The sequence below is a fragment of the Corvus cornix genome, chromosome 7 (genome assembly GCF_000738735.6).
Source record: "Corvus cornix cornix isolate S_Up_H32 chromosome 7, ASM73873v5, whole genome shotgun sequence".
Lineage (NCBI taxonomy): Eukaryota > Metazoa > Chordata > Aves > Passeriformes > Corvidae > Corvus > Corvus cornix.
The window spans coordinates 7368481-7381568 of NC_046337.1; the positions used below are offsets into that span (position 1 = coordinate 7368481).

Consider the following 13088-nt stretch of genomic DNA (forward strand, 5'->3'; position numbering starts at 1 on the left):
TACACACCTTGTTTCAGTGTGCCAAGAATTATTAGCTGGGTTTTTTCCCATCCCTCATTTAGAAAATAAAATATGGTTGGACTAATTATATTTTGAAAGTTAATGGTTTTAGCTGATCTACGTTGAACTCTTGGAGAGCAGCCACATCAAATGAGTTCCTGGTAATTTGCCATGACTTCACCATGTGCAGCTCCATGAAATTACATGCCTCCCATATGGCTGTTGCTATAGCTATGCCAAAATCATCCAATTACACTGTAATCTTGCTTGTGGCCCTTCTTGAAGGAAATCTGCATACATCTTATATCTGGGTAGATAAAATGGTTTGGGTTTTTTTAGCTCTCTGTAGTATTCTCTCAACTACTGGAAAACTTATTTATATCAAAGTACTCAGAACATGATGGTTAAGAGATTATGCAGTGTACTTTATAATAAATACTTACAATAAAGGAATATTGTCTAATGGATAACCTAGACCTGATTTTTTTTGGCTGTTTCTCTAGCTTTTATTGTCATGTTTAGCTGGGTTTAAGGGCTGTTCAGTGTGATGTACTGGATATTAATGTTCCTTTTAAATTCAGTTTATGTCAATCTGAATGGCAACATGCTGATCCAGGCATCAGATTCCCAGCCCTCCTGGGCATTTCCAGAATCCTTCCACTCCTGGAACTTCCTTTTGGCTTTTTTTGTTTTGTTTTGTTTTGTTTTTTCTCTTGCACTTTACTGTGCTTCCCAGGCCTGGATCTATATATGGATTCACAGCGTTGCTCTTTCTGCATGTTCAAGGGCAGGCCATTAACTGCATGAAAACGATCCAAAATGAGCAGGATGCTGAAAAGCTTCCCACACAGCTTAGCAAGGGACTTGTAATCCTTTTGTCTAGGTACACACTTCTTCGGGCTGAGGTACTTGTGTGAAATTTTAATATTTAGCACTGCTGGAGCTGGTAAATCATACCCACATCTTGGAAAACTCTGGAGCCCCACAACTTATTTGTATAACACTTGCAGAAAGCTGTCTGCAAATTCCCTCCATCTGAATCAAACTGTTAGACTGTATCTCTCACCTGTTGATTAATAGAAATACTTTCCTTCTGACTTTAATCCTCTCATTCCTTACTCATTTGTATTCACCTGCATTCCCTTGCTCTGTGTTTACATTGTAAACTGCCTGGAAGCAGATGGCAACAGGAGGAGGACGCTCTGCAATGGTAATTACTCTTGTTATCATGGATATTTAGGAAAAGATCACCTGCAATCCAACTGTGCTTACAAAAGCTGGACTTGGTGCATCATAGAGGGATGCTGTTGCTGGATTATGTGTGCTGTACAGGATTTCACAGAATCATAAAGGTTGGAAAAGACCTCTAAGACCAGCCCAGCACCACCATGCTCACATCTAAACCATGTCCCCAAGTGACACATCCACATGCTTTGTGAATACTTCCAGAGATGGTACCAGATAAAAGCAGTTCAGGCTTTTATTCACTCCCATTCCATTGGTAAGACTGAGAACATATTAAGACATTGCCTCTACACATTAAAAATTTGGGTTTTGGTACACCCTGAAACAGTGAAAAGCTTTTCATAACTCAGGAACAGACTTCTGGCCAAATAAGGATGAAAAGATTCAGAAAATTACACCATGAAAACAGACTGTAGGCTTTTTCTACTGTTCCTGTACTGAAGAAACAAGTAAAGGTTGGAAAACCTTTCCATGAAATCAATCAGCACAGCAATCCTGCTGGATCTAGCTGAATTTCAGCTTTATAAGCTCAGTTTTGTAATTTAAGCACAAGACTTCTCTGCTAAAATATCCACCAAGATAATGTAGATGCCATTGCATAAAACAACAAAAGGTCTATAGAGAAACCAGTATTGAAATTTAGATTGATCTATTTGAACTTGGATGAGTTAATATATCAAACCTGTATTTATGGTCCAACAGTATGGGATAATACTGCTTGAAGAGAAATCTTGCCCCTTTATTAGAGTGATGCCTGGGTACACAGCCACCTGAAGAACTGCATCTGGAAGGATTAATAAAATGAAACATGAGATCTCATGGCCAGGGATTTCAGTCTTTCAACTCCTTCCCTTGCAAAACCGTGATTGAATTGGCATTTCAATACTGAGAGAAATCCTATGGTTTTTGGTCCTCAAATGTAAATTCCACTGTAATTCAGTAAACCAAAATGCACTAGCACTGCTCTTTTTCAATGTCATTCTTCATGCAGACTCAGGAAGAACACACACTGATAGCAAGAGATTGCAGTGGAGTTGCTTAATAGAGTTGTTTCACTTTCCATATGACCTGCAGTACTTTTTTGTTCTGCTCAGTGCCCCACCATTTCCCAGAAAACACTTGTATTCAGAGAGAGGAAAAGATAAATCCAGCTCCAGGATATTTTCTGTAGAGCGCATTAGAGTAAGTGCTTTTGGGTGTGATTTAAAGTTTTATAGTGAAATGATGCTTCTGCTAGCAGAAAGTCTCCAGCATACTTTTATAGCCATTCTACTCTCTGTCCTTTGACTTTGCTATTAAGGTTTAGCAAGACTAATCAGGAGCATTATTTGGAAATATTAGGTAATAAAGACTGGTCTGTTTAATAAAGACTTGCTCTGTTTAAATCTGACTGCAGCTGGGCAAATTAGTGGTGCTGATCCCTTCTGTGCAGGCTCCGTGAGCTGTATGGCCAGGACAGGACCTGCCAGCTCCATCCTTTCCACATGCCTCAGGTTTTTGGACCTTGTCTTGTGCTCCTCTGGGAGGATACTTGAACTCTAGCAGCTGGAGCCCAAAGCTGCTCTGTCATTCCATGATTCCATCTGCCAGATGCAGCAGTTGAACCTGCTGCATGTATAACCCTGACTACCAGGTAATAAAACTGAGAGGAGAGTGAAAAGTCCACATGGTAGTTTATATCCTAACTGTATTTATTTTAGATAAATATTTACCTACACACACACAGCGGCACATACATAGGAAAGCGCTATTTGCACTTTCTCTTAAAAGCTTTCAGAGATATTCATCTTTAATATTCTAGCCCAGCACAGCTCACAAGCTACACAATATCCTGCAGAAATCCCTTTCATTATCTCCAAAATGTCTCATAATGTTCTATTCGTAATTTGCTTTGACATTAAAATAAAAATGTTAATATTCTCAGTATCTCCTTTCCTTGCTTATGTTCCTCAGGAAGATCTGGCAGCCCACAAAAGCCAGATGGTGACTTGAACTTCCCAAATGAACTGCCTGGCTGCTGCTACAAAAAGGGATGGTTTTGCTCCCTCCTATCTCATCCTGAAGGGCATGTACCTAGTCCTTCCTTTGCATTGGCGCTGCCTCTAGCCGATCCCTCCAGTAAAAAAGGCAAAGAGTCTATTAACTAGAGATAGGTTAAACCAGGTGAAGAGAACATGCTTGAAGAAGGAAGCAGGACCACTGTGAGAATACTTGGAGGGTTCCCTAAGGGACACGGGGCCACCTGCAGCTTCATGGCTCCGAGGTGAAGTCAGGATGTCAGACCAGGACTAGGACCAGTGCTGGAGGCTACCGAAGGGGTAAGGCAAGCCTAATATCAAGCCAGCAAGTGAGGCTAGGACAGCACAGACCTACAGCATAGCTCGCACAAGAACTGAGTGAGGGGCCAGAGCTGAGATTAACTAGGTCTCCAGTTCTCTGGGACAGGGACGGTGAGGTGGAGGCCCCTGGTGATACTTATTAGAGCCATTAAGATCCATTAGTGCCTGCTGAGTTCTGACAATGAAAATTACTCCTTTCTATGGACTACCAAATTTGTTCACAGTTTGACATCTGATTATGCCATGAAGCTCACGCCTTCTCATTGCCAAGGCAGGAGCAGCAGGCAAAGGATTGAAAATACCTAAAAGCCCCATTATGAGAAGTGTTAAAACACTAAAATACTTTGAAAACAAACAAAAAGTAGTGTGTGGCTGCAGTACACCACAGGGCAAGGACTGGGCCAGACCTGGTGTGCACAGCACTCTGTCCTTCAGAGCCTGAGTTTTGGAAGGTGGAGAGAGAGAGAAAGAGAACAGACTGTATTTTGTTCACCTGAAAACCAGACCCCAGTAGTACATTGTCCCTTGCCCTCTTTGGGACAAAGATGATGAGGGGTCTGGAGCATCTCTGTTATAAGGAGGGACTGTGGGAGCTGGGCCTATTTAGTCTGGAGAAGAGAAGACTGAGAGGGGATCTCATGAATGCATATAAATATCTCAAAGACAGGTTCCGAGAGGATGGTGCCAGACTGTTTTCAGCCCAGCAACAGGACGAGGATCACTGGCCATAGACTAAAGAACAAGAAGTTTCACCTCAACACGAGGAAGAACCTCTTTCCATCGAGGGCAGCAGCGCACTGGCACAGCTGCCCGGGGAGGGTGTGGAGTCTCGCGCACTGGAGACATTCCGAACCCACCCGGATGCGTTCGTGTGTCACTGCTCCAGGTGACCCTGCCTGGGCAGGGGGGATGGACCGGGTGATCTCCACAGGTCCCTTCCAACTCTAACAATTCTGTGATTGGAACGGACTGTCCGCGGAGGTGGTGGAGTCACGGTGCCTGGAGGTGTTTGAGGAAAGCCTGGACGTGGCACGCAGTGCCATGGTCTGTTTGACATGGTGCTGTCCGGTCACCGGTCAGACTCGGCGATCTCGGGGGTCTCTCCCAGCCCGCCTGACCCTGTGCTAGCTTGTGCTAGCCTGTGACAGCCCGTGATATTCAGTGATTCAGCCGCCCAGCCGCTCCCGCCGCCCTGAGGGCGCTGCCGCCGCTCCGCCCGGCGGGGCGAGGCCGCGCCACCGCACGTCACGGGGCGGGGCGGGTCAGCCATCTTGGGCTCGCCGGGCAGCGAGCGAGCGGGCGGGGGCGGAGGCAGTGCCCGCCCTGCGGAAGTCCTTCGGTGCCGCCGAGCGCAGCCCGCCGAGCCCCGCCGGAGCCTAGGGCTGCCCGCCGTCCCCAGCACCGCCGCTACCGACCAGCATGGCAGGGCGGCTCCCGGCCTGCGTGGTGGACTGCGGCACGGGGTGAGACACGGCCGCTGACAGCTTGGGGCCGCCCGGGGCGGGGCCGGGCGGGTTCCGCCGCCGATGCTGCTGCAGATGGCGGCGGGGGTCGCGCTGCCGGGCCGGGGAGCCGCGCCCGAGCTGCCGCGGGGCCGGTGCCGGGAGGGATGGGCTGGGCTGGGCTGGGCTGGGCCGGGCCGGGCCGGGCCGGGCCGGGGCTGCATCCAGCCGCCTTCCCTTCTCCGCTCGGCGGGAGAGGTGTCCTGGTGTGGCCCAGCTCGTTGCTTTCTGGCCGGTCGGGGCCGCTCCCTTCGGTCCCGGGCCGGGGTGCGGGACCTTGTGCGGCTGCCGGGGCCAGGGGAGGCGAGCGGGGACGCGGCTCCCGCCGGTGCCCGGAGCCCCTGGGATGCCCTGGCTCGGGGGAGTCGCCGCTCTGCCCGGCGCCGTCTGGGGGATCGTGTGTATTTATTTTTTTTTTTTAATGTGAGGATAATGTCATTTATTCTATGTTACTTCTGTCTGTGGAAGAAAAAAACCCCTCCCCCTCCAGTGAGCAGGCGCAGAGGAACTTCCTTAGTTTTGTCAAAGCCTCTTCCTGCTTTCGGGCTTTTATACCTTATAAGGCAGTTTTCAGTGTCAAACCTGAACCAAATCCGCTTTGGAAACGCTTCTTTTCGTTCAGCAGCTGCCGGGCGGTGGAGAGAATGCGGTGGCAGTGATCTATAGCACAAGCAGCGAGGCGGCAGGAGGCCCTGGGGATCCGGGCTCCCTTTTGCGGGGCTCCCGAGGTTGGGGCAGGGCAGCAGCCCCGGAGGTGTCCGTGGGAAGCCGAGCCGGGCGGGCTGCGCGGTGCCGCTCGCAGGAATGCGCTCGGGAAGTGCAAACCGCGCTGTGACCCGCCGGCTGCAGGGCGATGGGAAAGAGGAAATGTCTCCATCAGGCATCAGCTTTTCATTGGAAGGGACAGCGCGGGTGTATTTGCAAAGCTCTTTAGCTACCACCGATGGCATGCTGCTTCTTTAACTATCTTTTAACTTTTGTTTCACCTTTCATCCCTCTTGCTAAAAATAAAGAAAATTTTCAGTGAATGCTGTGTAGATGCAGATATGTATCATGCTTTTTTGAAAGGGTGTGTTCTGCAATCCAGGCACTTGTTTCTGAAAGCACATGCTCATTATCCCCCCAAGAGAATTTGGTGTAGGACAGTAATAAATCGGTCTTTAGGAAGAGCAGGTATATGTACGTGTGTGTCTAATGTCTAACAATTGTATGAAGAAGTCATTCCTGTAGTGAAAGCAGAACTAAAACCTTGAATTCTGTGGGATGGAGGAAAATTAGCACAGTGGGATTGAGGGTGTGTAGCTGAGTGTATAGAAGTATTTGTGAGTTTAACATGTGTGTATGTGCTGTTTATTTTTCAAGGCAAAAGATCTGTAACTACTCTGCCACATGCCACCGGAGGCTTTTTCCTATCCCACATGTTTGTGTATCACAGGTAGTCCCATTAAAGGCAATAATTATGTCTTTATAGGTTTGCAAAGTACAGGTTGTGACCACTGGATTAGAAATTCACTTAAAGCTTTCAACAATGCCCCCGCAGGAGCAGCATGCAAGCACAGAACTGTGTAAGAAACAACTTTGTCTTGTTGATGTGAGAGGTGTACCAAGGGACGTGAGTGTTAAAACAAATGTTCCTGGGGAAGATGTGTGTGCAAGTACACCATTAATCAACTTCAGAGGGTATACTCTGTAATGTTTTTGAATATGGCGTTAGCCAAATGTTGCTCCTGTTTCATTTATTTATTTCCTTACAGCTCTAAGATGCTGTTTTCTTGTGCACCAGTATTTTTTTTTCATGCGGCCCAGCCTATTTTGCTCTCCAAGCTTTTCATTTCAGGTGCGTTTCCTAGTCCAAGGTTGTTCTTCTGTAAAATTCTGCTTCAAGAAAGTGGGGGCAGAGATTTGCAGCACTGTAAAGATTGCAGAGTGTTGGGGTGGTTTGAATTCAATATTTTCAGTCGACAAAAATATAAAGTGGTGAATTTACAAAGGAAAAATACCATAGTTGAGATGAATAAGAAACAGGTGGGTAATAGTGCAGTGGGTTATGATAGCATAATCATGGTTTTAGCTTTTATTTTTTTAATTGGTGCAACCCTCCCAGCCCATCTCACTTAGTGTGTGAGAAGACAAATTATGTCAGCCCTGTGCTCAGTGCAGATCACCCAAGGTCTCAGTGTTCTGTCTGCCAAAATGACAGAAAGCAGAGAAATTAAGTATAGCCCCCAAAAAGAGGAAAAGAGGTTTTGAAAAATACAACCAAAGCAGGAAGGGTGAAAGGAACTGTGTTGTTTAGAACAGGCTTTAAATGTGCACTGCTTTTCCAAAAGGTAGGCTTTTTTTAGAGGGAGTGGTTGATCGCGATTGTTACTTTGCAATCTCGGGAGAATTTACCTCAATCAGCAAAAGGGCAGGTGTAGAAGAGGTATTAAAGAGTGTCTTCCTATGTGTCTTGTGCTTGTAGCCACAGGTCAGTTTGTTTATCTGAGTGTTAAATTTTGAGGTTTTTAGTGTGTGTGTGTGTGCATTTTTGCCAGCTAAAACAGGGATGAGAAAGGCAGCAGTTGTGCTTTTCAGCATCAGCCTGCACAGATTATACAAATGATAAGAACTTCTTTCAAAGCATAAAGAGACCAAAACCCAGAAGAGGTTGGGGAGATCATGTAATCACTGCCATTTGAGGTTTTAACAGCTCAGTCAAACTTTTTAGGGGTCATCTAAGTACATGCCATCCAACTGGAGCTGGGAAATGGTTTTAATCAGTGACATGACAGTCAGATTATGGATGCAGCCAAAATGCTTCCGGTGTTACATTTGTTGCCTTGAAATTTGCATTCTTTGCTTAAGCAAACTTGATACCTAGAAAATAAGGTAATTGATACCTGCATAAGAGCAGGTAAATACTTAATTGTGGTTTAAAAAAGCTACTTGTCTGAAGTACTGTCCTTTTAATTGTACAGTTGAGTTACAGGCATGATATGAAAAATTGGAAGAGCCCAGTTAGCTTAACATAACTGTTAAACCCAGTATTATGTATTTCTATAACTGATAGCCTTGTCTATTTAAGTTTTAAGTATATTGCAGTTTTGTTGGGTAATCTGTAGAACAACACTGTGGACCTTATTGTCAGGAAGTCTTGGTCCATGTTAGTAATGAATTTGACTTCACTTGGCAGCTGAGAGCCCCTCTCTTTCCCTTCTTTTCACAAAAGAAAGGTGCTACTTTATAGCTCATTGCTCATGGACCTATGTGCTGTTCTGTTTATATCCTTCAAACACTGTCAGATTTTTGATTTTCCCGAAGTCAGTAGGTATGTTGTGAATGAGACTTACTTCATGCTTTGCTGTATCTAAGGATTACATGCATTTTAAAATAAAAGTTCAGAATAGAAATACAAGATGGAGTTCTTCCCTTAAAGTATATGAGCAGCATGCCAAAGAAAGGAAAGGGCTCTTAGTCATTTTTTAATCGCAGTAGGCTGCAGTCTTTTGCTTTGTGCCTTTTGGGTATTTGAATTGTTCTTGCCGCCTCTTCTACAGGCGAGCACAGCGCTGCCTGCAAGTCATGATTAAAAGCTCTTCCTACGCCACTTTAGAATTTAGCCTGATTAGGTTGACAAGTAGATTTTTAACTGTGTCTTTATGTGTGAATGCACTTCTTTCCTTCAGTATAACTTGTATAACACTGAAATAGCTCGTTTGGGATGGCAGATAATTGCAAGTGTTCAAATTAATGGCTCTTTAGCTGAGCTGAAGTAAGTGGCTATGTAACTACTGTACTTCCAAAATGAGAACCTATTTATAGCAATGAAAGGGATTTAAAGAATATTATTTGTGTTTTCTATACCTGAACTTTGGTTTTGGTAGGTTTGTGTGCCATTTTTCAGTGGCTGCCAGGTGGATCCATTTGATACTTGAGTGTCGCTGGTGGCCAGCTTCTGTAGTGTACCCTAGAGTCTTGTTGGGAGGGTCATGTGTGTTCGTAACCCTTTTCTTGAGTAAATTGGTTATGTGATTGTGTGGAAAAAAGCCCAACCTGTTGTCATGGATCTTGTTTCTTCTGCCTCCTCTCCTGTGCCAATCTAGGCCCCTTTTTCATTTCCCATACACAGGTTGCAAAAATTGATGTATTTTTTAACTTCTTTCTTGAATACTAGGGGTGAACTAAAGGTTTGGGGGTTGCCTGGAGAAAGATTTCCTGGTCTTGATGGGAACTCAGGATTTCTTCGACACCTCCTGGCAGTCCGGGTTCCTGCTGAGCTGAGAGCCAGGAGGATTGAGGCTGCTCAGGATTTCCAGGGTTTCTTGATGTGGAGTTGCAAGCTGTTCTTTGGAATGAGTCGCATACATCTGAGAGTTTCTTGGCTGTTCAGTCTCTATAACCAGTGCTGTGAATGAAGGAAGAGTAAATCTGGGCACACAGAACCTCAGAGGAGCAGAAGCCGGCTGGAGTGAGTTTGCTGTGGGGACTTCTCTACAAACCCTACTGCTCTAGTTAATCTTCATGCAACACCTCTATAAATTCATGCTCTTAAGGAGAGCAAAGTATTTATGGGTTGAGTGTCTTCTATGTGGTAAGTTATGAAAGGATTAGGTTGTTCTCTTTCTCTTCTGGGTTTTGACCTGAGAGTGTAAATGAGTACAAGATCCATAAAAAGCAGTAATCTTCAATAAACAGCAAAATCTGTGAGGTGAGAAATCCAGTACTATAAAAGCAAGGTAGGGGGAAGTAGCAGTCTGTTTTGTGAGCTCTGTGACTTTCTAGTATCTTATACTGCACCTCGAAATTATTTTTCTTTCCTAACGTTCCAGACATGGGTTATTTCTGAAGGTTTTTCAAAGCATAACTTATGTTTAGTATGAAGACTTCAGCTGCATGATATTTTTGTAGTTTATACTTCAAATGGATATCTTGTCATGACCTTCTGTGAGCTCCAGTCTTCATGAAAGTTTTCTGTGTTGTGTCATCCCAGAAGTAAGTTTTCAATATGGAAAGCATGGACAACATATTTCCTTAATGGCATATGGAAAAAATACTCTTCCAGGGTTTTAAGAGCATCTTTTGCTTGCCAGCGGCTGAAGTGTGGTTAGGGAGGGAGGGGAAAATGTGTCATTCTTAATGTGGAAAAAGGAATTGTACTAGATTAAGAATTTACTTAATACATTTAAAGAACATTTGCAAGGAGACTTTGAAGGCTGATGATGACCTGTGGTATCTTTTAAATGATTCTTAATACATCACAGTCCATGTTGCAACACTAAATGGTCAGAGTATGCAGTATAATTGGGAATAATAGGAGTTCAGTTAGGAGAACATACATACACATATATATACACGCTTTTGGTTTTTTGTAATTTCATCACAGGAATCAGTTTGTATCTTATTTGAGTGCCTTTCAGAATCCATTCAAGATGCATGGCACCCTCCAGTCCTTCTGTTCCTGCTCCTCTTTTCCCAGGTCTCACTTATGCTTGATACAGAGGAAAGGGGCAGTGGCATGTCAGAGTAGAGGACAAACCCACGTGCATCCCTGGGCTGGATCTGTAAAGTTAATGATAAATGAACCTCCTTCTATGAACTGCAGAGCTCCTGCATGGGGCAAGGTTTGAGGGAGGGCAGGGTTTGAGGTGTGCCTGGGTCAGGGCAGATTCCATTCTTGTTCCTTGGTGTTTTTAGTACCTGGCTTGGACTTTCTGCTCAGCAAGTGTGTTAATTACATGACTCCTATGGACATTTACTTGTCTAAATTAGTTGAAAATAGTTTTTAGGAGTACAGAAATACTATACCAGTTCTGAGTAGTAATCCATCCTCTGTATTGTTTTATAGGCACGTATAAGAAACGTCACAGTTGGTCTGTTAGTTCATGCAATTGAAAAGTTTCAACATAATGTTTCAACATTTAGTTTCATCATTGCAGGCTTTCTTTGGGACATGCTGAAAGGTTTTGACAATTTCAAACAAACTTTTTAAAAAAAAAACTTAAATGAATGTTTGTCCAAAATTAGAAGACTTTAGGGAGACAAGGTTAATTTCAAAGGTAAAATGACTAAAAACATACTTCGGTTTGTCTCAAAGGAAATTCAAAGTTCTTTTCTGCTCTATGTGAGAAAAGGAATCTGTTGCTTTAATTTTTGGTCTTGGTCACTGAACTAAAATATATTTAGGTGTACCAATCTAACAGAAATCATCCTTGGGTAGATGCTTAAAAATACCAGTTGGATTGAAAGCTTGTTAGTGCCCATAGCAGGATTACTTTAACCATCAAAATGAAGCATCAGTCCTTTCCAAGTGCTAGTAGTGATGTATTGCTGGGGCTTTGCTTATTCAGTTATATCCAAAATTGAAAAAGTAATCATTTTATCCACTGACTTAATGTAGGGTATAATATGATTGAATTTTTTTTTTCTTTTTGTTCTGGTCATGGGGTTTGCATTTTTAAGACTAGATGGAAAAACTCTAGATAAATGTACGGTTTTAATTTTTTCTGGGTTTTCCTTTCTCTCTTTATTATTCTCTTGTGGTCAGTGCAAATGCTTGCAGCTGTGCACAGGATGTGTTTTGGCGTGCTCAGGCTGTAGAGAGCAAGATGCAGACAGGAGGTTATCTGTTGTTACTTTATTTTGATAAATAAATGCTCTCAGTGGATGAATCCAAATTGTAATACTTTACTTGACACCATATCTCTTATCTAGCTTTTCAGTATTAGTATTTTTTTGTGATAGTTTGCCTTACATACAGAGCACTGTTTATTGTCTTCATGAGCTTTCACAATATGACTCCTTGCATATTTGCAGTCAGACTCCAGAATCTCTGTGATCCTGTTAAATGAGACCTGCTTTTTATATTAAACATGATTTACTGGTATGTTTTTGTCCACAGCTGAGTGGAGCATTTTTGCTACGGGCCAACTGTTTCTAATCGGACCCGTCTTTTATTAGAAGCGTGCTGTAACGTGATAAATGTGTAATCTGGTGCTCTAGTGCAAGCCTGCTCTTGATGGAAAACATTTGGTTACCTACTGAAAGGCTGAAGTGGTGATGGGTGTGCAGGGCAGATTGGAAGTGCTGGGCCAATCCCATGGTGCTTGCTGGGTGCTCCTGCTCTCCATCCCTGCTCTCCCAGTCCATTTGATTTCATCCTGCCCTCTGCCCAGGTTGGTGTGACTGAGGCCATGGCATAGCAGCTCTTGGGTCAAAGCTGGAACTCTCAAGTGCTGAAACTGTGCAAATAGCAAGCACAAAAGACCAATTTTTTAATGTGGAATAACTTTACAGTTTTAGCCCCTGTATTGCATCTGCTTGAAAAAACTTCCAAGTCAGGCTTTTTCTGCATCATAAGACTTAGGTTTTACCTGCTTAATTTCCTCAGGTGTGGGATTTTGTTTGCTTGCAGGTTAAGTATTCATTCAATTGATCCTTGCTTGCTTTATCTGTTGAAAAATATGTGTATTAATTTATTCTCTTGGGTTTTTTGCTTCTGAGAAATGTCTGTGCAGTCATTGAATATCCTTAGTTGGAAGGGACTCACAAGGATAATTGAATCCAACTCCTGATGTTCAGCTTATTTTGGTTAAATGATGTAGAAAGTTGCCAAATAAATCTCCCCCTCATATTAAATAACTTATACTATTAAGTAATTATTCATGTAAGACTGCCAAACTTTTGGGCATTCTTCCCTCATTATTTGGAAATACTGCATGGAGTAGGCAGGCTGGGAAAAATGCTCAGAAAACCTGGAAAAATAAAAAATAATTTAAAAAAATTATTAGAAAGCCTATCAGTATAGGTGAGTGCTGTGTGGGTGTGGTGTAACACAGAGGCACTGTTAAGACACTTGCTAAAATGAATTAGTGTGTAGAAGTCTCAAAGGGAGCAGTAAGTAGAAGGGGAGCGTTTTGCCTTTGCCAACACAAACTACTCTACTCTCATTATACAAAGATAATATCCAAAACCATTTGCTCTTCTTACTTTGAGGAAAATATAGTCAAAGGAAAGCGTTGTA

At 43.5% G+C, this 13088-nt stretch overlaps 1 protein-coding gene across 1 annotated transcript in view; it reads left to right on the top strand.

The window, feature by feature from the left end:
- The first annotated feature begins 4861 nt into the window (after positions 1-4861).
- ACTR3 (actin related protein 3) overlaps positions 4862-13088 on the top strand; it is a 29008-nt gene continuing 20781 nt past the window's right edge. Inside the window, exon 1 of the mRNA XM_039555171.1 lies at positions 4862-5047. Coding sequence (XP_039411105.1) covers positions 5004-5047 — 44 coding nt within the window. The 5' untranslated portion in view covers positions 4862-5003. The remainder of the gene's footprint in view (positions 5048-13088) is intronic.